General features: G+C 43.2%; 1 protein-coding gene across 6 annotated transcripts in view; it reads left to right on the forward strand.

Moving 5' to 3' along the window:
* robo1 (roundabout, axon guidance receptor, homolog 1 (Drosophila)) overlaps window positions 1-27,290 on the forward strand; it is a 226,610-nt gene that overhangs the window by 171,847 nt on the left and 27,473 nt on the right. For 5 of the 6 annotated variants that reach the window (XM_061046938.1, XM_061046934.1, XM_061046936.1 and 2 more), the window contains 7 exons: window positions 12,822-12,979; window positions 17,609-17,729; window positions 18,816-18,954; window positions 19,106-19,233; window positions 24,714-24,838; window positions 25,085-25,256; window positions 26,875-27,080. In XM_061046938.1, the coding sequence (XP_060902921.1) occupies window positions 12,822-12,979; window positions 17,609-17,729; window positions 18,816-18,954; window positions 19,106-19,233; window positions 24,714-24,838; window positions 25,085-25,256; window positions 26,875-27,080 (1,049 nt within the window). Of the gene's footprint in view, window positions 1-12,821; window positions 12,980-17,608; window positions 17,730-18,815; window positions 18,955-19,105; window positions 19,234-23,750; window positions 23,760-24,713; window positions 24,839-25,084; window positions 25,257-26,874; window positions 27,081-27,290 lie in introns of all 6 variants that reach the window. The other variant, XM_061046939.1, reaches the window with a different exon arrangement.

Below are 27,290 nucleotides of genomic sequence, written 5' to 3' on the forward strand. Positions count from 1 at the left end.
GAAGGGGTGAACTAGAGGTTGCTGCTTCCGGTGTCCCTGTAGACACCTGCTCAGCAAACATAAACATAGCAGAAAAGGAGAAAAGATAAAGCCCAAGGGTCATTTTTTAGTTTGTTCATTGTAGACTTGTGCATAAAAATTTTAAATGTGCAACTTTTGTCAGATTTGAAAAAAACATTCCTACTGCCAGCCTCTACAGACTGGGGAACAGAGAATATACAAGAAGAACATAGTTTAAAAAATAGAATCTAGAATGAAAAGTGGCTTATTTAAAGAAAAGGCCAACTGCTGAGCATACATAATATAACACTGATCCTGTGTGACGCTAGTAAATAGTGTAACACTGGAGTTTGTTCGTGTGAACTATAAACTTGATATTTCTCATAAAATGTAAGTTTCTGATGTGCGTAAACCCAGATCAAAAGGGCAACTTCTGCAAATTCTTGGTAGACATTTAATCATGTATCTAAAATGTAGAACTCCAGAACAACTTGACATTCGTTATGCATCACTTCACTTTGGTGAACACACTTATCTTACCATCATGTACCTTCAGTAACATCACTGGACAAAGTGTCCCATGTTTGATATTATATAATCTACATTAAGGGACAGAATATCATGTTAATAGTAATGAAGTTTATTCAAAGAAAGCAACATACTAAGTACATTTTTACCAAATAATTCACATTTTACGACACCTTTTTTACATTTTACAATTGATAACTTTCTTACCATCCGCCCAAAGAGGATTCACTTTCAGAGAAAGCTTCATCAATTTTGAAGACCCAGCAATCAGAAACTGTAAGAGACAAAAGTAACCAGGAGAGAGTCGGCTGATTGAATTGAAAATATATGAGACCTTTTTTTTTTTTATCAACTTTTAATCTCATTCAGTAAAAGGCAGCAGTTGTCATTCAATTTTATCAATGCTTAAATCTTATGCTACGTTATGTAACATAGACATCTTTACATTGTTGTGTGAATGCGAAAGAGGTTTTAATGGACAACTGCGTGAGAATTGGATTTTAAAAAAAGCACAGCAGAGAATCCTCTTGCTGCTTTTTGAAGGATGGGCTTCCTGACTGCATTGACATTGAGAAAAAAAGATGAAGACAGGCTTTGAATGGACAGGCCCAAGACAATGAAGCCCAAATACCATCACAGAAACTAAATCATCATCTATTCATCGGGCTTGTATCCGGCTGCCAAGCTTGAATAAAGTTGAAAGAGGAACCTTAGAGGAGGAAAAGATTTCTCTCCCGCTTCTATAAATCTAGCAGATATTTTAAAAGTCGTCTCCCAGTAGAGTTGGTGCATTTGCCTTAAATTTCCCTCACTGCTTGGCTTGGCTTTGTACCCTGGGGAGCGAGGTCATAAATCAGCTCACAAGGTTTCAGCCATGTTAACAGTAGCAAAGAAAACCATAAAACAAAGAAGCAAAACATTATAAAGCACTTTTTCTTTTGTCTGTGCCTCGTTTAATGAAAATGTAAAGATTGAAATCCAGGGCTTAACATCAGACTTGAAACCTTACACAGTGTCAATTTCACAGGGATTAGGGTAATTTCTGGCACACTTACTGCACGATACTCTCTTCTTAGCGTCAGCCATGTTTGAGATCGCATGTTGGACAACTTGACAAATGCAGTGAAAAGCTATAGCGCCAAAGTGTTTGGCAGTGATCGCGCTGGCTCTCACACTCACGTGGTAGGCAAGTGCTAAAGATGAAATTTCGACTCTCTTATTTCTTTCTGGCACACTATCTCTGACAGCATTCCGACGTTCAGTATCTCTTCCTGCTGTAACAGATCCTCTCTCAGATAGGGATGTGGACATCTTTTCATCTTGCCGGGGTCCATCTGGGAGAGTTTAGGTCCATGTGGAAACCATCGAAACGGGAACGGCGACTGATCAGACAAAGATGTGCCCCTCTGGAGGTGTAGCACATGTTTGGATCCCTGTACCCCTATTTGCTTTGTCTCACCATCTTTTACATTCCTGTGCCCTCTATCTCTTGAGGAGTGCTTTTACTTTAACCCTTTTTATCCTTTTCCTTTCCTTGTCCCTTTTCCTTCCCTCCCCATGTCCCCTGTGTCTGGTAAAGTGATTGGAGAGGGATCAGCATGGTGGAAATGAAAGTGGCCATGACGAAAGGCTGAGGGATCTGCTGTAACATTACATTGGATCCCCTTGTGTTTTTTCCTGCCCCGTTTTCCTCTGTGCCTGCCTGTTTCCCTCCACACAGCCACTATCATATTACTCTTTCCCAGTCACCTCCGCAACAGCCGCTGATGTAATCCAAGTTTATAGTCCTGTCCCGACCAAGACCGATGTTCTCCAAGACCATCCCTCACTCCTACTGTTTCCTAAACCTCTATCAAATTAGACTTTCATTGGAAACTCAGTGAATTAGGCTACAATTTCCATTACGCCAATTTAAGATGAAAGGAAGACTTCGAACTATTCTGCTTTGAATTAGCTTGTTTGACATTTGTTAGAGAGAGAACATCGGTACACCGTATGTCCACTGGCTCTCATTAAACATGCATTAATAAGGTGTAGCCCAAACAGAGTGGCAGCGAAATCAGCAGGGAAGTTAAACACAAGCAAACACACCTGCCTGCACTTCAATGCTTCTTCCATACTGTTATATATGCCCCTGAAAAATGGTCCAAGAGTAATCACAATTACATCCGTGGTTAAATTTATTTATACAAACACGTGCCAATTTTTAACACATGTCCAAGAAGGTAAAGAGTAGAAAGAACACGCCCTGTTTCCAGGGACTGATCCAGACTGTTTGGACTGCGATGGACCAACTGGGGCGCTGACCTCTGCAGGGATGCTATAAGTATTTCACACAATTGTTTCACATTCATTTACAGTTTCTATAGCCATCATATCTACTTTAACTCCTGATTTAGCTCAACATATTTTTTTAAACATCAGTCCCTTGTCTGACAAGGCAAATAGATTTTGGGGTGGCCCTCAGATTTTAAGGGAGGCTCAGGCCACTCCTCTCCATCCCCTGGATCCGCCACTCCCTATTTCAGTTGCAGCTTAACACACAGAATTGACCTTAAGAAATAATTTTGACTATTTGTTTTTAAAAGGTATTGTTTGGATCTTGAACTCAGTAAATACTCACAACACTTGTTAAGAAATACTCTAAAAAGTGTAAGTTCGACTCAGCTCTCTTTTCCTCTGTGACTGAGCAGGTTCGCGTTGATAATCTAAATGTTGCCTTAACTACATTGTTCTCTTAATCGGCTCTCCTGCCTCTCCTAACAGGAGTTGGCAAGTTATAACGGCCAAATTACGCTGGTTAAAATTAACAACATATCTGAAGAAAAATGTTGGGAAATAATCAGGAGAGTGATTGATGGATGTTTTCTCTGTGAAAAACTGAAGTTAAATGAGGAAGATTTCCCCTGATATTTGAGTGGAGGCAGAAATAATCAATCTCAGGCAATCAGATTACAAACACTTTGCAGAACAATGAGAAACTATGTTGCAGTTTAAATTTAACACTAAATTACATAAACATTGTAAATTAGCACCTCTCTACCATTTAGTTGAATCAAAGATCTTAAATGTATCATCCTGTTTTACGTCTAACACACAATTATTGTTGATTTGTTTTCCTTGTCATAATGTAGCTGTGAAAGTTTTCTAACATTAAACGGTGGAAAGTCCAGATGAGCGGAGGCCAGCAGGAGCTGTTTGATATTTGTGATTTTCATTATCTCTGACATGAATCAAAGCCAGACCCACAGTCATTGTCAAAGGGTTCATCTCTGGCTCCACCCCAGGATCTCATTCCCTCTGGCCCGGTCCTGTTTGCACAGAGCCGCTCTGCAATAACACTGTATCAGTCTCCACTGTTTGTCGATAGTATATCTTTGTTTTGGGAAGATAAGCGAGAGACCTGGGAGCGTCGTGTAATCTCCTCATGAGATCTCAGGCTAATAGAGAAGTGAAAAGATCGGCTGCAGATGTTCCAAAATGCTCAGAAGAGGGTAAGCGGCAGGTCAAATGGCACTCCACGGGAAAGCAAGCTGTGTTTATGGATGTAATTTCTCTGATGGTGTGAGTTAGCTGGCTGACAGGCTCCTCTTACAGTACTCCTTCCTGAGCAGGATCATGAGCTCAGGGAGGAGCGCCAAATGAGCCCTTATCATTGCATGTCACATCAAATTAGGAGTGTTTGCGGTGACTCTGCCGACTGACTGGTGCATTTATTGAATCCTAAAAGCTGCTTCTATCCCGGTTCCATTCACTAACACGCTCTGCAGATTAACACACAAACAAACACACATGTAAAAACAGATGACCATGAAGAGTTGGGTTTCTCGATCAGGAAGAAAAACAAGTTGCCTCACATTCCCCCCCCCATCTCAGCCTCAGTCATATTCAAGGGTCCCGTGATTGGTCCGAGTCCCACACAGCTTCTTTGTCACTGTAGATCCGTGGAGGGGTCAGGTCTGGAGGAGGTCCAGGGGGAGGGCTGTCGGGGGGGCTCCAGGGGCCAGGAATGTTAATTGGGAAGATTGTTTTAATAAGGCCCTCATCTCTGCAGATGCTGGGAGAGGGGGCCACACAGACGGGAGGGCAGCTCACAGTGAGATATTGTCAGCAAACATAACTGACACAATGTGAACTGAGCTGCATAAAACACGCAGGGGGATTACGGCACAAGTGGATAAAGATATTCCACGGCTCTTTCCGTGTTTACGCCTGCTTTTCTGGGAGTAAAGGGATTTACTGTAATGAGCATTCTATGGTGACGAATGCGCAATCTGCATTTTACACCAGTTGTGTGTTGTGTAAAATCCTATTACAGTGTGAAGACTTAGAGAGACGAGTGCAGTCTGGTGAAGCTGAATGCAGGCAGAGGAGACGGAACAGCAGCGAGGAAAAAGTGAAATATTATGGTGTAAAGGAAGAGGAAATTTTCTGTTTGTAATTATAAACAAAGAAGACAGATGTAAGCTACCTAAACAAGGCATGAAGATGAATCCATTGGGTTTGTTTTTTGGAGATTTCTTCCCCTATCCAGCCACAAAGATATTTTGTTTGTGGAGCTCACAGCACTGAAGTATTCCTCTCCAGAATCAATGCCCTCATTACTGTGGATCATCCAGAAAAGGCACCGTCTGCGGTTTTCACTGGAACTATTTCTTCTGCAGAAAGTGTTTGCAATGGAAACGTTTAGAGCAGGTCCTTCGAGGGATATACTTATTAGGAACACGCTTACTGTGAGGCATGTCAGTCGTCAATTTACAACTCAAGACACATCGTAAAGAAGAGAAAGTTGTAGCCAACAGTCAGATATTAGAAGACAAAAGCTGAACTCTTGAGTTAAGAATTAATGAAAAAGGTTCTGCAGAATGTGGAGGTGTGATGTATTTAAGCTGCAAATAACTCCTACCTTTAGGACATGCTCGAATACCAAAACAACAGATTTTTTATGCCCATGTTTTATACATGTCTATACAGAAGGCATATCTTTCCCTCAGTTCACAGAGGGCAGGTCAGAGCCTCATTACCTCCTGCGTGTTGTCTGTGTGAGAGAGAGAGAGACATTGAATGAGAGAGCAGAATGTACAGGTGTACATGTGAGTGTGTGCTATAATGTTACATCTGCTCTTTTGTGTGTCCGTGCATAGAGCTCCAGGCTCTACACAACACAGCGAGTGGTGACAGCTAACTTACTGAGGTTTCTCAATATCCCTCCTCCATGGTCCTCGGGGAGTACACAGCAGAGCTCCACCTAGAAATGAGGACACATGATCGACATGCTTCTCTCTGTGCTGCTTCAGCTCTGTCGTTAGCTTTTGTTGCAACTGCGCTGCGAGTCAAGGCAACGTGTACTTGTAAAACACTTTGATTTACCTGTCTCTCCCACCTTTTTCTCCCTCATTATTATTTTACTGCATTGTGAAACTCCGCTGTTTTTGGGAATGGAAACAGAATGAATTCCATTGGCATCAGCTCTATGCTGTGTAAACGGAATATTTGGTTTAACTTGGCCTGCTCTAATGAGAAAACTATATACGTCTTAGTGTGTTTAATAACCCAGATACTTGATGCTGTTTTTCCACAACAGGTATGATAGTCTTTAGAAGGAAGGCTGCCTTAAAATAACTTGCACATGCAGACAGCATACACTGGCTGATCTTATTAAGGAGCTAACAAATCCAAAAATGGCTTGTGCCTATGTTTTTAAATCATTAAATCTAGATGTGATAATTCCATACAGATGTTTACAACATAGTTTGCATCTATCAGGATTTATGGGATTTGTATCCCCTCTCTACCTCTCGCCTGTTCTTTTTTCTCCAACATTCCTGCCTGCACTTGAAACTCTTTATTTTAGTCCACCTCCGCTCACCCAGCTCTCCAATCACACAGGCACTGTTTATTGAACTATGAGGTGCCAAGTCACTCACTCACTCGGTCACTCACATAAACCTGCCTCCCTTGCTTGCCCTCTGTGCCTTTTCGCCGTGTTCGCTGAACGCCATCTCTCTCTTTTCGCTCTCTGAGCCTGACGCGAAGACTTACGACCATTTAAACAAACACAGGCACTCAATGGCCTCTCTGTCTGTGCGGCTGTGGGCTAACGTTCCCTTTATGTGGTGCGCGTGTGTGTGTGCGCACGCGCTTGCCTGTGTGTGTGTGTGTGTGTGTGCAGATGTTTGTGTTTCTTTATGTACAGACGTAATTGCAGTTGGATACTGAAACCCATGAGGTGTGCATGTGTTTTAGGAGTGTGAGGATGAAGCGCTGAGGTTGAACCCTCTACCCTCGGCTATCTGCAGCCTCAGCGGGCCGCGGCGAGTGCAGACATGCCCTCCGCTGTGCCACTGAAAGGTCCACAAAGCCATCTGCCTCGGCTGCTAGTGCCAGGTTATAGACTGTAATCACCTGGCACAGCACAGAGTAAATGCCTTTCCCCCCCCTCGCTTTACCCCTGCTTCAATCCACACATCAAGAGCAAAAGCTGGATTTTTTCCCCCTATATGTAGTGCGGTTTACATTTGAATCTGTATATCCCTACAGCTGTTGAGATGTCTTCCAATGATTTTAGATCAAATTTAACCCAGTTTATTTATTTATTTCTTCCACAGAGTGAAGTATTGAGGTATGTCAGGCTAAATTCTATTTATTTGCTAACGGACTCACATGGTTTCATTTACTCGAGCTAACAGGGGCATCCTGTCTCGGCTCTGTGACATGACGACATCACATGTGAGTCTGTTAGGATGACCTCACGGCATGTTGGCGTGCAGGTGCAAACCCAAAAAGGCCCAGTCCAGGTTAAAGTGCGTCTGCTCTTGTCGACATATTTACGGGTGTCCACAAGGTGTCTTGCGGGTCAGCCAGGCTCTTAGACTGTCAGGTGTTTTTTTTTTAACCAATGTGACTCTGCAGATGTGACCTCGCATTCAATGTCACGGTTGTCTCAGGAGTCTCTATTGGTTTTTCAACATGATTTATCAAAAATGCTTTGAGTGATAAATGTGAAGTCTATAATTTAAAAAATTCAGGAAGAAGAAGAGAGAGGTGACTTTGTTGTGATGTTTTCTTTTATTTACAGCTTTCTTTCATGTTCGGTTTATCTCTGTTTTTTTTATATATCTGTGAGGTTTATATAAATCATCTATCCATAAAGTATTATGGGCTTGTTCAATGCCGCTCGCGTGCTGCAGGATAGAATCAAGTTTCTGCTCGGTGGACAAGAGGGCATGAGCTCAGAGCAAAAGAACGAGAGCCAGATTGAGAAAGAGAGGGGAGCCTGCCGTGTCCAATCTCATCTCCCTGTTGGAGGGGTCAGAAGGGAACAAGGGAACGAGTAGGAGGAGGGAGGCAGTGATTCTCTAGAGTACAGTCGGAGTCCTGTTATAGCTTCACACCCACCAGCAAAACTACAGATTCATGCAGTGCAAACACACACACTCCAACACACTTTTCTGTACGCACGCCGCTGGCAGATTATCCACCTGCAGCAGCCTTTTGCAGCAGAGTGGCATGGGTTAGCAAACCATCGCTACGAGCCGGTCTTTGATGTAAGCTGCTCAGTGTGTGTTTGAGCATGGAGAGCGAGGGGAGATAAGGGGGTCAAATGCTGAGAGGGGAGAGAGAAATTCCGAGACAAAGTGGTAGAAACACGGCTGGAGAGGATGGGAGGTGTTTGTCCCAGAGGACAGAGCTGGAGGCGAGGTGAAGAACAACAATATGGCAGGCTTCAGCACATAGCTACAGTGCAAATAAGGCAGATTATTTGCCTATGGCATAAACAACACAGATGTACTGTAGGGGCAGAGGAATTATGTTGTACAGAAAGTAGAAAGTAGAGATGGACTAGAGTGGAGCTTATGTAAGCCCTGTTTTATTTCTTTTTGTAACAGAAGGGGGCCGTTTTGATATCTCTCTATGTGAAATATCATTGAGCTGATTTTCTATTATTTGACTCATATTTGTCTGATATTCAGACATTGAAATGCACATCTATATCGAATGGGAAAGCCTTGACATTCAGCCTGTTGGAGAGAAAGAGCAGTTCTCCTGCAGCTCAGGGTTGCCATCATATATAACAACGAACATCTGCGGCTGCTCAGCCATTTGATATTTTCTCTGTGTGTTTTTTTGCAATGTTTATTCGCCCTTACCTTTTATGTCCTCGGGTAATATTTGACCATGTTTGACCCCTCATATCCAGCTATTGCATCATCTTGTGAAAAGCAAAAAAAAAAAAGCAAATTTGTTCGGTTCGAAAGAAGCAGAACTACATTCAGGAGCCAGGAAGTGAGACCACAAGGAAGGGATCTAGTTTACCCTCCTTTATATGGAGCAGATTATTTATTTTCCCTTACTTTTCTTACTCTTCTGCTTCCTTTCTTGATTTTCCCTTCTGCTTGGCTTAAGAGGTTAGCAACGTCCACTCTGTTTCAAGGGAAAAAAAAAACCCAGAGCCAATGGCGAGACCCCTGCTGTGCTCTGTGTCTCAGCAGGATTGACTCCCGGTGCCTTCTGATCAATCTTTAATTCCCTTGTGGGTCTGTTTTTGTATCCCTCCAAAGATTTGTGTGGAGGCTTGTTGTACTAGGTTTAATTTCCTCAGAACAAAGCTCATCTGATCTCCCCACCCAGACTTGTGTGTGGCATTAGGTCTCCATTTTCATTAATGTTGGAGGGGCAGCAAGGGAATCTCATTTTAATTTGACATTTAAACATCTGTTTTCAATTTCCTGAGGAAGAGTGTGTGTTTATATGTGTGCGCGCATCCGTGTGTATGTGTGCGGGTTGAGTGGGGATAGTTTGTTGGGGTGATGAACCTGGGAGTTTTCGGCGCTGAGAGCAGCCATCTCAGCTGACCTTTACAAGATCGTTTGGATGTAAGAGATGATGGCAGTTAATTGCGTTAGCCTCGGCACTGCTCCAATTTGCTACTTTGGACCAGGGGAGTGATTTATCACAAGCAACATTAGAGTGTGGTTAAAGTGGGCTTAGCGGGGCCCTGCAGATGTTAGCTACTTCAAACTAAGCCTCTGCTTTGATAGAGTATGGTTGTTTTATGCACAGTCAGCTTTTTTTGTTTGGCAGCGGGGCATTACAAAGAGATGAGATAGGATGTGTTTTGTTGTACGAAAAAGAGGAAATGCAATGCAGAATAGATTCCCTTTACCTCCACAAAGCATTCTGATATCTGTCCAGGCCGGATATTTACTCTGTTTCATCCCATCATCAGCATATTTGAGCAAATCCAGGACGGACAAAGAGGCGTCTTCATGCTGAGACCTGTGACTTTGGCCCATTTCCACACATTAAGCCACACACTGAAATCTCTTTGCACGCACACACACACACACACACACACACACACACACACACACACACTCACACACACATTGAGTTCGGCCTCCCTGTTAATAGCGCAGGAAATATTATCTGCTAGGGGACAGCTGCAGGCTCACTGGAGAGACAGAATGGGAGAGTAGGCTCATTATCCCAAACACAGACACAGACCACATCACACACACACACACACACACACACACACACACACACACACACACACACTTTAAGGACAGTGTGAGAAGCTGTCTATCCCATTTTTTCACCCAGTTCTGGGACAACTTGGCAAGCAGGATGTGCGCAGGAAAAGGGGATGCTGGTTGTCTTATTGAAACCAGGGGGGCCAAAGGCAACCGATTCCACCACAGCTCCGGATCTGATGGGGCTTCTGGCGGAAGAGTTTGGGCTTTGTACCCAATCCAGATCTGGCTCTTTACGTCCGTCTGTCTGTCTGTCTGTCTGTCTGGTTGCCTCTGTCTCCCTCTCCCTCATTTTGCCTCCATCCCAGAGGATTTTGTTTTTCCACTGCGCAGATGTTAGGGGCTGTCTGCTGCGCTGCACTCAGCTGTGTTTATAACAAAGAGGTGTTGGTTTGGAGGAGGAGAGAGGAGCAGCGATGGGGGGGCCGAGCTCTGGGGGTGGAGGTCATTGGGCTGTTGGTGTAAACACTGGTTGATGCCAGCTCTCCCTCTGGCCTCCAACAAGTCGATACAGCATCCCTTTTTTCTCCTCTTTTCCACTCCATACACAGTTTTTCCCCCCCAGAAGGACAGATGTATCTGCATGCAGGCTGTAAGAGTTACAGTGAGGCCAGCAGGGGATGTAGAGACCTGCTGAGAGGAGACGACGTGCACTTATAGTTGCAGTTAAAGTTACTGAGCTCACTCAACCAAGCATTTATTACAGACTCTGGAGGAAAACGCATGAATACGCTCTCTTTACTTTTAATTTCTTAAGTGTGCAAACTTTAAATCAACAGGGGAACGCTCAAGGGAAGCAGTATGTTCAAACCTTTAATAAAAAGGGAAAACAGGGATAACTGAAGAATAAAAAATGCACTTTTAGGAATTATTTGAGCCTATAGTCTAGCCAGTCATTCACCTTCATGTATTTACAGCTGACTTTTACAAGGCGCTTTAGACGGTGTTTCTTCAGTTGGAGCTGTTGCTTTAAAAGATCGGATGTTTAGTGTTTACATTTGCATTCCTGGATGACTGTATCTGCTTTTGACTAAACCAAATGAGCTCACTCATTCTGCAGCTGCACTGTTGAGTTTAAATTGGAACAGAGGGAGTGTAGAACATTGAGGAGGTCACACTTGTAAATGTTGTGCATGTTACTATGGAGTTATGCATCCTCTTCATGGGTGACAACAACAGATGAGTCACGGATTAATCTTGTTCATGTGAATAAGAATGAAGGTTAGGTTATATAACTGCTGTATGTAGAGGTGTGTGTGTGTTTGTGTGTGTGTGTTTGTGCAGCAAAAGGGGCAATTCTTTATGGCCCATCCCAGCTCCAAGACCAGGTTCCTACTGCTGGATTGGATTCGCTCTCCACGTTACAAGAAGCAGAGAGCTGTATCTGGGCTTGGTGATGACCAATTAAGTGCTTAAAGGGTTTAGTCAGGAATTTGTTGGCTGTCAGTAGGTGAGGGGTCCTGTGGTGAGCCTGACTTTGATCTGGGACAGAGATGACTTTAGAGCGAGCTGAGGAACGTGAGACAATAGATGGTAAAAGCTCAGAGATTCATCCCCAAAGCACAGATACAAGCATGCATTCACATTACTTTTCCCTGCATGTGCACAACTCACAAGCACACACTGCACTGACCTTGCATACTTTGTGTGTGGCCTGAAATTTACAGGCGGTATTTTCATGTGTTTTTTATATGTATATGCAGGGAAGCTGGGAAAATGATTACTGGCACAGCGTCTGCAGAAGGGAGCTTGTTGCTTTTTCATTACTTTCTCCCCTCTCAATAAACCTCCAGTTTATCTTTAACACCAGATATATGCAGTCCACAGATATGTGCTTCCTCTCCCCCTATATGCCATGATCTGCCTCGTTTGAAGGCACCCGTTTGTGGTGATATTGATGTGATGTTCTGATGCAGCTAGCAGGGAAAAGACTAATGAATTTACGTGGGGAAAGTTCTGTAATTCAGCTTCAAATGAAAACGGGGATTGCGCTGTCCATCTCCTTGAAGCCACTCATCTATTCAATACCAGATTGCAGTCTGAAATGAAAAGCTGTAGACCTCTTATGTCTGAATAATAACAATCCATGGCTGCGTCATCTTTTTTTTTTACAACGTCTCTACTCAGGAAATCAATGCAAATAAGAATCACATCCAACCAAAAGTCTTTAGCACGGCGGCAGTGGTAGATTGGATCTAATGCAGATTTTCATCTCTGATAGGAAGCACGCGTGTGTGAGTGCAGGGGATGTAAATATGAAGTGTCAGGTGGAGATGAAGAAGCGCTGATGGAGTGATCAGTGTATGATGAAATGTGTGTGCATGCAGGTTTGTGAGGTCAACAAAGAGGAAGGTCATAGGTGTGAAAGCTGAGGGGCACAAATATGTGTTCACTGTGGCTTTTGTAAAGCTTATTGACAGAAAGGTTTTACTGCACAAAGCATGCCATTAAAGAAGTTCCAGTATACAGAGTAGTATCCACATTTGTACCTCGGTTTAATTTAGTCAATGCTATATTTGGTTGTTACAGTTTTCACGCTGGCTAGCGGCACTAAATCAATAAAGATGTGTGCCTTACATTTTGTCATCTGTGCAGAACTAATTACGTGTTTCAGAACCCCTTGACTGCTGTTTTACAAGCTGCCCTCGGCTTCATAAATGTAGCAACAGCTTTGAGTTTTTTCTGCTTCTTTTTTTTCTGTTGTTTCCCAAATCAATCAAACTGACATTTTTTCTTCCTCTTCCTGTTTTCCTGCAGTTCTACGTGACGACTTCAGACAAAACCCTGCAGATGTGATCGTGGCAGCAGGAGAGCCGGCGGTCCTCGAGTGTCAACCTCCACGTGGACACCCTGAACCCACCATATCCTGGAAAAAAGATGGAGTGAACATAGACGACCGAGATGAGAGAGTCACGGTGAGACATTTCTTTTCTGTAAACTGCATCGACTTTTACATTGATGTTGCTGACATGTTGATAGCCATGATGCCTTTAGATGGATTTGTAAATAAGGTTAACATGTTAAAATGTATGAGACAGAATGACCCAGGGATGCAGGTCACGTCATTACCAGCACTTCAGGGTTTGTTGAAAGATTGATTTGTTTGCCTCATTATTCACATATAGCAATTACCAGTGCCCAAAGCGGCCCGTATCGGTGGCTGCAACCTTTAATGACTGGGGTAGATAGAATCAGTCTTGCTCCATCAGTCAGCAGCATTGCATTGATTAGGAATAGCCTGCTGATGAAATCCACGAGGAGAAGCACAGATCTTGAGGGAAAAATGAGCTGACTAGAATGAAAGAGGAGAAAGTTGCACTCAGCAGCAGCAGCTCCTGCAGACTCTAAACAACTCTGTGTGTGCTTTGCAACCAAACAGGCGGTTACTTAGCTTTAATTAAAACAACAGCTTAGCCAGCACTGCAGTGTCAATCAGCTAAATAAACTAGCTTACCAAAGCCCTGTGTACAACAGTACAAGTTCAAACTGTTAAAACTAAACACAACTGGGTCCATTCTCGTTTTCCTATTGAAGGAAGGCAGTTTTAGCTGCGTGTAATTTCACTAATTGGATATGGCTTTAGGGAAGTGAATATCTCTACTTAGCATTCAGCTAGCACGAGCAGCTAGTGAGGAGGAAGTAGTTTTCAGTGAGTCTGGATCCCATTTAAACAATATAACCAGTTGGGTTTACAGTTCCTGGCTGCATTTTGTGCATTTGTTGAGCAGACAAATAATTTGGCCCCCAAGTTTTGACTTCTCAGTACACACATGGGAAATCAAATGTTCCCCAGATAAAGAATACAAGGTCCTAATAGAAATGTTCCACTGTGTAAGCCTGGAGTGAAGCACTAGAGTCCAGACTTGGCTTGTTCTTGCTCGATACATTTTCATTATTCAGTGAGTAAAAACAGGGATTTATTCCTGTGGGCTGAGGATTGAAAATGACTAAACACAGATTTTCTCCGTGAGGGCCAGTTGAGGCCCGGCATACTTGGACCTGACAGCAATTCAAACTCCTAAAGTGCACGCATTCTTATTCTCAGTCTGTTTGTAGGCCGCACAGGCAGAAGATTAAGAGTCCGTGTCTGGCTACTGAGCAGACTAATTGAAAGAAACAAGCTCATAATTAAGTTTAGATTATGATTAAGAAAATCAGGTCATATTTGTTCCTGTTAGTGGTTCAAGCACGAAACTTATGAATGCAAATAGAGAGCTCATGTGGCCTTTGATTGAAGCTTCTATCTTGTGTTTGTGTCTGTGCTGTATTTTCTGTTTGCATATTTTACTTTCAGTTTGTTCCAACAGTATCACTTCAACTTTAATTTAAAACAAAACAAAAACATTTCCCAACATTTGTGTCAGATAGCTGATCGTAATTTTCTTTAAGACAAAATGAAAACGCATAAGTTTATGGGTTTTATTAATTGAATCTATGCTGTTAAATGTTCAGTGTTAAATGTTCAGTGTTAAATGTTTAGTGTTAAAGGTGGGGTACTTAGAGGACAAGCAGCCCTGTTTTAACTCTGTATTAAACATTGCTCTTGTGCACATGGCTTTTCTCGTAATTTTGTTTAAGCTCCACTTAATACAAAATACACACACACATAAATGCACACACACGTACACACACTTTTTCTGTTGTTTATAAATCATCCCTCTTACCCCCCGCATGGTGGAAACCAGCACTTATCCTGGCTGCTGTATGTACAATTTTGTGCACTGAGGGGGAGAAATCCTTGGAGTAAACGATGTGAACACGGCTGCTGAGACACAGGCTGAATGACTCAGAGTTGTGTCCTTGTAGCCTGCAGCCATGTTGGGCCTTCTGTGGAGCTGAAAACAGGGTCTGGTAGATTTGACCGTGCGGCCTGGACCAGCTGGTGTTACTCACTGTAAACTTCCTGTCAAGCACAAAAGCGTACAGGCTGAGTGTTCCCAAATGAGCGCTTTAAAGTAGCACTAAGTATGTGTAATCAACTGTGCTGACAGATGCGAGTCTGGACGCTGTCCCGTGCACGCCCATGCTAACAGATAAAGTTGAATTAGAAATAGGCCAAATCATGGTGCGATATCCGGAGCGTGTTTATGCTTTAGTAAATTTGGTGGGAGCGAAAATAGGACTTTGTAGGGGGAAGCACAGGGTGGAATCTTTATTATGTGATGAACAGCTGAGCTCGTCAAAGGGCCCCCTCATCCCGCCAGCATTGTTGTGCTTGCTTCAGTCCATTCCTCCCACCATGCGACATGCTGGAACGTGCTGTCTCCTTGGTGATCGCTGGGGATCAGAGCGAGGTCCCAAACCACCTGCAGCAGGGATTTTATTCACTCAGTTCGCCACATTGCTGGGATGGGTCTTCTCGGTTTTGGTGGCTGCAGCGTAAAGAAGAGGGAGAGAACTTCAGAGAGAGGCAGACACATCAGAGGGAACCCTTCTGTTTTTCTATCTATTTTTGTCGGCTGTGTGTAAACACAAATGACATGCTGGGTACCATCTCGCATTTATTCATGACTTCATGTGGGGCGGCTGTGAAAAGTTTCCCACTGAGCCATAAAAAGTGAAGCCTGGTCTATTACCCTTAAGCTGCAGCTGGCTGCATTCCAATCCACTTTGTCAAACTGGTCTTTCAGGAACAACAAGTAAAGGATAAATAAACAGAAACAGGAGAGATTCCAGTATTAAAGCCTTGACCATTGTCTGCCTTGAGCTGCAGTCTGTCGGCATCAGAAATGGCCAAAATGCAGCATTGTCCTCCTTTTGTGTGATAGTTGTGGCTAATTATCAGCCTGGAAAATGAACCGCTGTGTGAATACCAACAGAGTGCACACTGAATGGGGGCTTTTTTTTTTCATTATCAGCAATGCCAAATGACATGAGACAAAAGGCAACAGGATAGAGCCATCTCCCTGTAATGCAGGGATAATGGTCAGACTGTCAGGGCTTTCAGCAGACTGTGTGCTCTGCTGTGTTGTGGGGAGAGGATATGCATGCAGAGAAAAAGAGGGCAAGCTGCTGCATTCATTTACTTTAGCCCACTCTCAGAGTCCCTGCTGCTCTGGCACTCCAAATATGCCTGTGGAGAATGGGAAACTGCCACAGACACACATACAGAGGTAAGAATATGGATAGAGTGGATGCTGCCTTAAGTGGATCCTCATGTCTAAGCCCTGTGGACCCAACATAACATCCCCCCTCTTTCTCGGCTGGATGGTCTGCCCTGACCTTGGGCCTTTGTGAGTGTCACAGTGTTTTAGCTGTTAAGCCTTTGCTCAAACAAACAGTAACATAATGATACTTCAAACCCCTCCAGCACCACAGGGTGCCCTAAATAAGCCAGGCTTCCACCGCCTCTTCAAGTGCCCCTTCCTCCTGAGTTACTATGAATATTAAACAGGGGCAGAGGGCTGAGGAATGCCTCAGAAGAAGGAGAATATGTCCGGTTAGAAAGTTATCCCACAAGAATCTCAACTCACTTTAAAAATCCATAGACAAACGCTTTTTTGGTCTGTTTGTCTTGTGAAAGTGATGAAACCTAGTGAAGATTGAACGAGACATATCATAGCTTGCAAGTGAACACACATGTATGAGGGCTTTAACATGTCAATCACAGGGAAAGCACATTTTTGCAATATTGTGTGTCAAGTTCTCTGTCAGTGCCTCCCTAATGAGGGTATCGATTACATGCTTGCAGGTGGTGGTCCTGCTCTCGCCGACTGATGTGTGTATTTTAAACCTTAAGCCCCATCAAAGCGCAGAGATCATCGGTGCTCCGTGCTATTGTCTGTCTCTGCGCTGACTGGCATGCTAGCGAGCTGGGAGAAGGACTGAGGGGCCTGTGCCGGGGCTGGGGCTGCCTCTCTGACTGCCTGAGAACAAAGCATCTCCTCTGGCCTGTAATCAAAGCCCTGGGAAATAACAGACATGACATTCACCTGGACAAACACACATGCACTGCTCGGTGTGTGTGTGTGTGTGTGTGCCTCACTTGCTCTCACTTGTAGTTGTATGCACACATAGACACAATTCCAAGAAAGCTATTCTTTCAAACATTCCCCCCTCCCCGATAATAGACGAAACTGTCCTGAAGATCTGTGAGACGACTGGGAAAGAGCTTTCAGTCCTGCAGAGCCTCAGGTGTTACTTCAGGGAGCTGCAGTTGTGTTGGATTGGGGAAGTGTTCTTTGGCTTGGGCTTACCCTGAGGGGGACTGATAGTGATTTTAGACTTCAAGTGGAAGCTGAGAGGGAACCGCTAAAAGTGAAGATAAAATCCAGTTGTTCTATCTGTTAAAGCTCAGTACAAACCCCCCCAAAAAACACAATTTAACACCAAAACATTGTGTTTTACACTACTTTCCCTCACTGTGTTGAAATGCTGACTAACACTCACAGGAATTTCCAAAAGCAATCAGGAAATGTTTTGTAATCTTCGAGCTCGTTTCTGTTTTCTCTCCGTCAAACAAATATCCAAATATGTCTCTAATATTGCTGTTTTTCCTCTCCATGTTTAGCCTCTCACCTCCTCTTCCTCTTCTGTTCCTTCAGATACGTGGAGGAAAGCTCATGATCACAAATGCCAGGAAGAGTGACGCTGGGAAGTACGTTTGCGTCGGCACAAACATGGTCGGAGAACGAGAAAGTGAAATAGCAGAACTTACAGTGCTTGGTAAATGATCTCCCTTTTTCTCCTTTAAAGAATGAGAATTTGTTGTCTTTTTTTTTTTACTGTCAGTGCACATTCACACACACGCACACACAACATGTTTTTTTCTGTCTCTGCGCAGCGAGAAAACGAATCGAGATGATAACTTTGATCGTCTATCTCCCAGGGAGCTAAATGGTGTCACTGACCTTTACCAGATAGAGTGTGAGATGACCTCCAATCTCACACTTAACTATGAATCCCACGCCAGCCCCCAGTGGCTTCTCTCCTATGACCAGCTGCACCCTATTTCACCACAAGTGACCTCTGACCCCAACACTCTGCTGTGTCCCAAACAGAGAGCATGTCCAGACTCCTGATTCTCTCACCAGCTTTGTACTTCCTCCACCTCTCCTCCTCAGAGAGCCCTTATAATCCTTCAGAAGGAGAAAAACAAACACGTGTTCTTTAAGATAAATAATTCTACTACAATAATTCTGACAGGGCTTAAATCAGTTGGTGAATCTGAATTAATCGTAAACCTGGTCCATTTCTGGGACAAGTATGATGGAATGTGTTCGGAGCTACTGAAAGTTACGCTTTTTGTTCACCAGAGTGAGCCAGAGATGAAAAGCGAGTAAGACTTTCTGTGTCTTAGGTTTTTTTAGTGTCCTGTCCTTAATTAGTTTAGTGTTCCGTCATGCGTAATTTAAACCACACGCTACAAAGCAGGACCTGTTTCCAGTTCTTAGTTTGACTTGTGAAGACTGTGTACTGTCTAGTCTGGATTGTATTTTTAACTTGTTTAATTGGATAACCATAAATTATCTGCAACCTCCTCACGTCATGTCTTTGGAGACAAAACCTAGTTATAACGTCACATTATTTCGTTATTTTATTCCAGAACACCTCATGTGACCTAAACTGAACGATTTAAACTAAACTTTTTCAAGATGTATTTTTCCGCTGGGTTTTATTCAACTTTCAATTTATATTCAATCGTAGCTCTAAAGCCTGACTGTGAAGCCTAAAGCCAAGATATATTGAGGGATTCAAAGCCACCGATTAAATGGCTTTAACTTAATTTGTGTGCTGTTTTTATCTGTGCAGAGCGTCCCAGCTTTGTGCGTCGCCCAGGCAGCCAGGTGGTATTAGTGGACCAAAGTGTGGAGTTCAGGTGCGAGGCCCGAGGTGACCCAGTTCCCACCGTTCGCTGGAGGAAAGATGATGGTGACCTACCTAAAGGAAGGTATGAGTCATAAACCTTCCTTCCTTTACCCTCTGCCTGCCTTTTGTTTGATCCACTGTCGCTTTTGTTTGCGGCATCTGCTGACTCATGCTGCATTCAGTGAGTTTTTGTGTTTGACAGCATTAATACATGAATACATGCCTTAATCCAGATATGAGATCCGTGAAGACCACACCTTGAAGATCCGTCGTCTAACCTCGGCAGATGTGGGCTCCTACAGCTGTGTGGCAGAGAACATGGTCGGCAAGGCGGAGGCATCGGCCACGCTCACCGTCCACGGTAAGACAGAGTTCTTTTAGATTTTTTTATTTTTTTTACAAAGTTAATTTGCTAAATTTGCCAATTACAGTCATTCTTAATTCCTTTCCACTCTGGGTTTTCTGTGCAGCTTGATTCAAATGCAGTTTAGTCCAGCCATATTGCAATAATAGCCTCCAGCTTTAGTGCTACACGGTCATCACATTCAACTTTTCTCTCTCAATTAGCTGATTGATTTCTAATAAAAAGAAACGCAGGAATCCATAAGAGCTGTAGAGTTGTGCACGAGGGAGCTCAACAGCAATCGATTTCATTTGCCCTATACAAGTGGCATTTCTCCGGAGGCCTGTCCTCCTTCATGTTTACAGATATACAGTAGTATTTGGGAACCTATGGAATATCTGTGTCTCCAGTGACCCTTTCCTTTGGACGTCTTATTAACACAGTTGGAATATAAAGCAGCTGGTCACAGAGTGTGAACATTCAGAAAGGAACCATTGAAGGGGACTGGGGGTTGGGATCACCCTCAAACCCTCCTGAGAATCAGACTAACACAGGAGCCATTTAACGCCAAACTAATGGGAGTGTTGGGAGTCGGGTGAAGAGGGAAGGGATGGAAGGAGGAGGAGGGTGGAGGATGGGAGACAGGGGTTGGTTGGTAGGACAGTGGGTATGTTGGTCTTGGTGGCGGCTCACCACTGATGCAGAACGGGTTGGGAATTGGGGCTGGGGGCGATTATGGTGAAGAGGATAGAGGGGGAGAGGGGGAGAGAGGTTTCTGCGGTGAGGTCAGTCATATTAATGTCACTCCAAGCAGTCAGCACAGCGGAGATATAAAGAGACAAGGCAATCCTAGTCCTCTGCCAACCCCCACCCGCAAACACAGATATTTCATTTTCACTTGGCTACCCTTTGCAATTATTTCTTGATTTTCTCCACAACACAGCGATCTTTAGATTGGTTTTGAAAGCAAGATTAGGCTCACCTGCCAATACACCCATCAATACATCTGCTTCTCTTATTGCCTTTTTTCACTCTTTCCCTCTCCCTGATGAAGGCTTAGTTGATGAAAGGGAACAGCATCGATGCCCTGGTTCAATAAGGTGATCTTCTGGCTTAGAGACATATTTGAAATGCTAAAACTGTCCTTGTCCTCTCTGGAAATGTCTTAACCTCAGGCCAATTCCCTGTTGAAGAAGCAAGGTACTGACCATATTCATATAGTATGCCTTTCAACCCCCCATGTTGTGAGTTAAATTGGCATGGACTTAGAAGTAATATCACTTGAATTGATCACGCTTCAGCAAAGAAGAACCTCTGCCAAAGATGTAGAGGGACACAGTTGATGCTTTCTTTAGAATTATTGACCGGAAGTAAACCGAAAAAACACAAACCATAGGAATTTGATCTCATGGGTATACTGTATATTTGACATTTGCCCCCAATCATTCAAAGTTCCTAGAACCATACTATTCAGATCCCCAAGCTCCATCCAGACCCAAACATGAGGAGGCCAGGCAGGCTGTGGGCACTGAGTACTCCAGCTAATTAAAGACAAGCAGACCACAGTCCCACGCCCGGAAATGACATGCTTCTAATTACAGATGAGGGTATAGTAAAGGAAAGAAAAGCTGGGTAATTGTAGGTCTTAACTGGCCAAGGAAGCGAAACGATGTGTAGGTAGCAAGATGTCGCTCAATGTAGCAGTGAAGACAACAGTGATGTGGGGGGGCAGAAGTTTAGTCTGTGGGTTAAGTGGGCGCTGCTGTCGCCCTACATCAAGAGTTAAAGTATGGCAGGATTGCTAAACCGCTGCATAAGAATAACTGAGCAGCTGAATAAAATAACTTCAGTGGCATTGAGCGACTGGCAGAGAGAACCAAGCCACAAAATGGGTAATCTGATACTTAAGGCCAAAGTGGAGTTAATGTAAATATTCTTTGAACTAAAGTTTTTCCTCTAAATCAGCTGGGAGGTATAAATGGAATATAATGTCAATGGAATTAAAAAGTTTTTCTTATTGACCATATTGACACAGTATCAATTTTCCTCTGATGTAATCTCAGGGAAGGCAACATAAATGCTGTTACTTTTTTTGAAGTAATGATTTGTATGACAAAGGAAGTCGGACCAATCACTTCAATTCATTTCTTCAATGAATGGGAAAAGAAGCTGTTGTTAAAGAGCCATAAACTATGGCCAGGCAAAATGTTGTGTTAGCGTTGAATCACTTTCTAGGAATTATTATTGCTAGCTAGGGGCTGAAACTATTGTTAGCTAGCTAAGTAGATAGGAAGAGGTTGCAGGCAAACATTGGCTGTTGTTGAACAGTAGCTAATGGATTCCATGTTGTTTTATCAAGGAGAAGTCAAGTTCAGAGGATTTGAAACCATACTGTATGTGAATAAAAGTATTTCCCTGAAATGTAATATTGTGTCTTGTGTAGTAATACACAATATTAAGAAACTGTTCTTCAAAGTAAATCCCATTTCAAAGCTGGACAGTTCATGAGTAGACTCCATCTTTGTGTGGACAGAGGCAGAATTCACACCTCCAACGGTCTGAATGTCAGTGAACAATGTGGACTTTGTGGAAGTCATGCCCTGGGCTGTTTTTCTTTCAATGTGCTGTGCTCTCGTTACTAACTTAATCTATGAATTATCGTTTTACACACGTGTTTGACGGTCCACTACACCTCCTCCGGACTTATAAATATGTCAAGTAAAATACTCCATTGATTGATGGAAGAAACGCATAATTGGCCAAGTCACAAGCCGTATTTATTATTTAATCATAAAATCATTAATGTAAACCACATGAGAATGCAGTAAGTGAGATGAGCTCTATTATGTCAGTTAGGTTGTGTGTACATGTTGGAGTGTGTTTGTAAGGATCTAACAAATCCCACAAATGCATTTTTGATCTGGCTCTGCTGTGGTTAGATAATGTTTATACTGTATTTTGTTAATTAAACCTCAACAGTGGACTTCCTCTTCCACTATAGGAATGTAAATATTGTTTGAGACTGTTTTGGACAGAAGTCAAAAAATCAACGTGTTATTTCTTCTCAGCTGGTTGAGTTTGCCGTTAGCAGTGATTTATGTGTAGTAAAGCCTTGAATGGAATGGTAGTCCCTAGAGCAGCATTGCTAATAACCCATGTAAAGGGTCTGGATGGAGACTTGGAATCTGTGCCAGAAGAGAAGGAAGGAGAGGAACTCTCTTGTCAGCAGCCTGTGTGTAATGATAAATACCAAAACCTGGTCTGCTGCCACATCTAGAAATGTACTTTTTTTTTGCTCTGTATCTCTATCTCTGTATTGAAACTTTCTTTGAATTATCTGTATTACTCACTGTCACACAAAGTTGTCCAACAGTTAAAATTCGAGGCTCAGAATACAGATCTCCCAATGGGAGTGACTATTAATCATGATAAATCCTCTACATGCAGTCCTACTCTTCTGTTGTTATGTTAGGCCCATAGAACAGCGGCAAAGCTAAAATCCCCATCGATATCTCCACTGTGCTCTCAGATACACAGCCTGCCTCCTGTTGGGCTGGAGGCCACAGTGCTCAGTGTGTTTTCTCAGCTACTCTGATCAGTTTATTGATAGCGACTTCCCTCTGTGCTGTGAGTCCTCCAGGTCTGCATCTGTGTGATCACAGCAGCATGGGAGAGGTTGGGTTACCACATTAAAGGCTTAGACACACATGAGTGCATGTGTGTAGATGTTTTGGGGGGGGGGGGTTGTCTATTTGTGGGTGTGTATAGTCTCATGATTGTGTGCATCTAGAGGCTCTCACACACGGATGGCGGTGAGCGTCTTCTTCTGGGAGCTTTTGATGTTAGTCTTATCTGCATTTTAAAGGCCAGTAGGGGGAGGAGGGAGAGGCGGGTCATTACTCTGACTGACAGCGTTTATGTTTCCGTGGGAGCCGTTGAAGCAGACAGATTAGATAAGGTGAGTGATTGGCCAGGGGAGATTTATGGCCAAAGAGTGACAGTTAACATTCACCTTGTGGTTTTATGAACCCAGGATTACACAGGGCTCTGTGTGCTCCTCTGGGGTGCTCTAAACCTCATTAAGATGAGTCACCTTCACACAACATCTAGACGAAGAGGGAAAAAATAAACAGAGCAAGGATAAAACATCTGTATGGTGTCTTTAATGGTTTTTTATGTGTTTTTTCATTTAGTTTCATTTTATCCAGAGGTTTTCCTATCCTTGAACATGCCCTTTTTAGAACGTTAAATCAGATGTTCATCAGAAGTTTTTTGTGTGTTTTCATTTGTAATGCATTCCTGATCACTCATGGTACCTATTCTTTGCTTTTTGTAACATGTGCTCCCTTTGGTTTGAGCCAAGGGGTCAAATATGACAATTCTTTACACTCACAAATCATAAAAACATGACTCTTTTGAAACCATGGACATCACATTGTTATGTTTCTTATATCTCTCCTCTTTCTCTCATGCTGTTTATTATTTATTTATTCATCTTTGGGTTTTTTGTTGTTGTCTTTTTGTTTCCTTTTTAGTCGTGTCTGGTAAGTTGAAATGTCACCCGTCACCTATTCACCGCCCTGACAGAGACAGGAAGCTGTCACAACCCCCCTCCATCCACCTCCCATCACTTCTCCACCCTCCAATCAGAACTCATGTTTCTGTTGTCATGGGCAACAGTGACAAAAAGGACATTAATGGGTAAAAATGTGCTCAGCTTGGGCCCTCCAAGGTAAAGCTGCATCATTTCATTCTATTATTTGCTCCTTTTATGCATTACCACAGCCCGTCTTATTTACGGACAAATTATGTCTGTATTTCAAATGACAGTTTTCAGATTGCTTTTCCCTACACATCACACAGCATCTGTATGGAAGAATTAAAATACCAGCAGATTTATGATATTTGAGGACATATCTAAAAATCCTTTTGAAGGTGGTCTGCCTCTTGACCTTTACGTTCAAAATGTGTCTCCTCACATTGATGGCCTATTAGACAAGCCAGGTCCAGTTCCACTGTATAGCTGCAAACATGACATTGGGCTACTACAACACACTTAGTCTGAAATGGAATTTGTCATTAAGATGCATGGATACAGCATCCTGGTTCAGGCCTGTGCTGTTGGAGGGTGTCAGCAGGGACAGATGGCTCAAATTTATTCCCCATTTCCATGTAAATTTTAACAGCTCATGCCCTTGCCCATGCAAATGAGGGGGCAGGGTAGTAACCCTTGTTTTTTCTATTCATTACATCTATAATATGCTTGCATTTTGAATTTGATAAACGTTCTGTTTAATCTGCAGTGCACACACCGTGCAATGTTTTGAAAATGAGCCTAAATCCTGTGAATACAGGCACCACAGCTCTAGTCAAAGTTCCCTTGTTGTTTATTCAAATAACCCTAGCTACATCTAACTGTAATATTATGATTCCTATAATAACAAACTATGGCAAGTTTGTCTATTCAATGGCTAACCATTCTCATGGCTGTCCTCCAGTACCCCCAGCATTTGTGGTGAGACCAAGGAACCAGGTGGTTGGCGTTGGCAGAACTGTCACCTTCCAGTGCGAAGCCACTGGAAACCCACAACCAGCCATTTTTTGGCAGCAGGAAGGCAGCCAGGTAAACATAATACACTTGAAGAAAGGTTTTAATTTCAAAATGCTCTTAATCCATTTGGACAGCATGCTAGCACACTCATCCAAAGCTTTGGGGTAAAAAATGGCCAACCTTCCCTTGAAAGGACTTCTACTTTTGAGTGCCTTTTGCACTTTTGAGTGAAATCTTAAACCTTTCCAATAAATGTATTCTAGCCATTCTACTGTTTATGAAAGTCTGATTTTTGTCATCTGATTTCATCCCCCACAGAACCTGCTCTTCTCCTACCAGCCTCCTCAGCCCTCCAGCCGGTTGTCTGTATCTCAGACTGGGGATCTGACCATCACTGATGCTGAACGCTCAGACATGGGATACTACAGTTGTCAGGCCCTCAACATAGCAGGCAGTGTCATCACAAAGGCTCTGCTAGAGGTCACTGATGGTAAGCACATTTTTTTAAGACACAGTCTGCATGGAGAAAAGCCTCAGGGGGAATTAGAGGAACACTGCAAGGACGCTTGATTGGATAAATGTTGGTATATCAGATAATCTTTGGCTCATGAGGATAATTCTGTTCATCTGAAAGGCTGCGGTCGCGCTGCAGAGCGTATTAATATCAAAATGGATGTTTGGTCTGGACTGTTCAATGTGTTCCTGTCAGAGGTAGAGACTCTCTGGTGCCTGTGCACCCAGACCATGGCTCAGGATTGGTATTCCATGGCTTGCTTGCTGCTGTCTACCGTTGAAGACTGTGGCTGTGTGGTGAGGTCTGGATTGGGTCCTCTAATTACTCTGCTAGCCAATCCCCCGTCAGCCCGGTGGACCAACCTTGGATTCATTTCTAGCATTCCCACAGAGATTTGGCCGGTTATTATTTCTTCTCCGACACACCTAGATTCATCCCTTCATTTACAAAATGTCCTTCTTCATTTCAGGCCTACAATGGTGTGCTCCGTGCCTCTATCCGCTTCTCTCTCTCCGGTTCTGTCATGCTCTCTGGATAATAATAACAGTTATTAAAGTGAGCAGGCTGCTCCGAGGCCACCACTTCTCTGCAGGCAGATCTGGTAATTACAGGTCATGCTGGCAATGTTTTAGTAATTGCACCATCTCTTGCACAAAAGCAAAGACAAAGCGTTCCAGAGATTACATTGGTGTGTGCTTCTGAGGATCCATGCACATGTACATACATCATGATGTGTTGCCTTTACTCTTTGATAGCTATTAATGTCATTGCTCCTCACTGAATGGAAGATGCTAGTAAATCAGCGAGGCAGACAGCAATGGTCATCAATAGTGCTATGAATGATAATAATAATCAGAGGGAGGCAGACATCCTTTAGCGGGAACATGACGGATAACACCACAGTGGTGACAAAATAGAAATGAAGAAATTATTGGGTGAATGTAATTTAAGTCTCTCCTCCCTCTTTGTCTCATTTCCCCCCGGTTATGTCGTTTCTCTTTTTGTCAAATCCATGTTTTCTCCCTCTGTCTTTGTTGTTTTTATGTTTACTGGTTGAACACTCAGGGTTCACAGCCATGGAGGAGAAGTACAAACGTCCTCTTGCTAATAACATTGTCTGTTCAGGCTGCATGGCATTTAAGGCGTTTTTCTCCCATGCTTTGTGTTTTGTGGCTGGGGGGATGGGCTACTGGGGGTGGGGGGGGGGGGTTTGGCTGGGAGTGTGCACACACACGTAGTGCCAGGCGTCTGGTAGAGCTGAAGCGAGAAGACTGAAGTATCTGAGGCTGTTTCATTTTAATTACGCTGCTTGTATTTGGCTAAGTTCGACTCCTGCTGCTGAATGATTCGAAAATTGTTTCCAGTTCTTAAAAATTGGATCTAATTCCTCTTCCACTTGCCTTGCAGTCTCACACGCTTACATTACATTGTCAGATTCCCACCATGTTCAGCCTTTTGCATGTTTTCTCAGACAAGCTGCATATAATTGTCTGAATCCGCTCTTCCTTCATTCCCTTTCAAAACACACGAACACCTACCCAATTTTCCTCTTTCCACCTCCTCCACATAATTGCTGCTTCTCTTTCTTACACAGTTGTGTCCGACCGCCCGCCACCAGTAATCCAGCAGGGACCTTCCAATCAGACAGTAGCTGTGGACGGCACAGTGGTTCTCAACTGTGTGGCATCAGGAAACCCTGTCCCCACCATCCTGTGGAGGAAGGACGGTGTATTGGTGTCCACACACGACTCCAGGATCAAACAGCTGGACACTGGTGCATTGCAGATTCGCTATGCCAAGGTAAGACACCTGCATATAAACATGCTCTGGTCCCTTTTGAACACCAAACAAAGTGAAGCATCTCTCTTTGAGTCTGTATTTTCACAATTAAGGTTTAAACTTTCCCTTGAATTCTATGTTTATATAAAAGTATAATTGTGTTTTTAATCAATTCCTTTCTGATAGGCTGCCTTTAATGTCTAAATTTATTCAAATATACTTCAAAGCTTT

Source organism: Labrus mixtus, chromosome 9 (assembly GCF_963584025.1).
Source record: "Labrus mixtus chromosome 9, fLabMix1.1, whole genome shotgun sequence".
Lineage (NCBI taxonomy): Eukaryota > Metazoa > Chordata > Actinopteri > Labriformes > Labridae > Labrus > Labrus mixtus.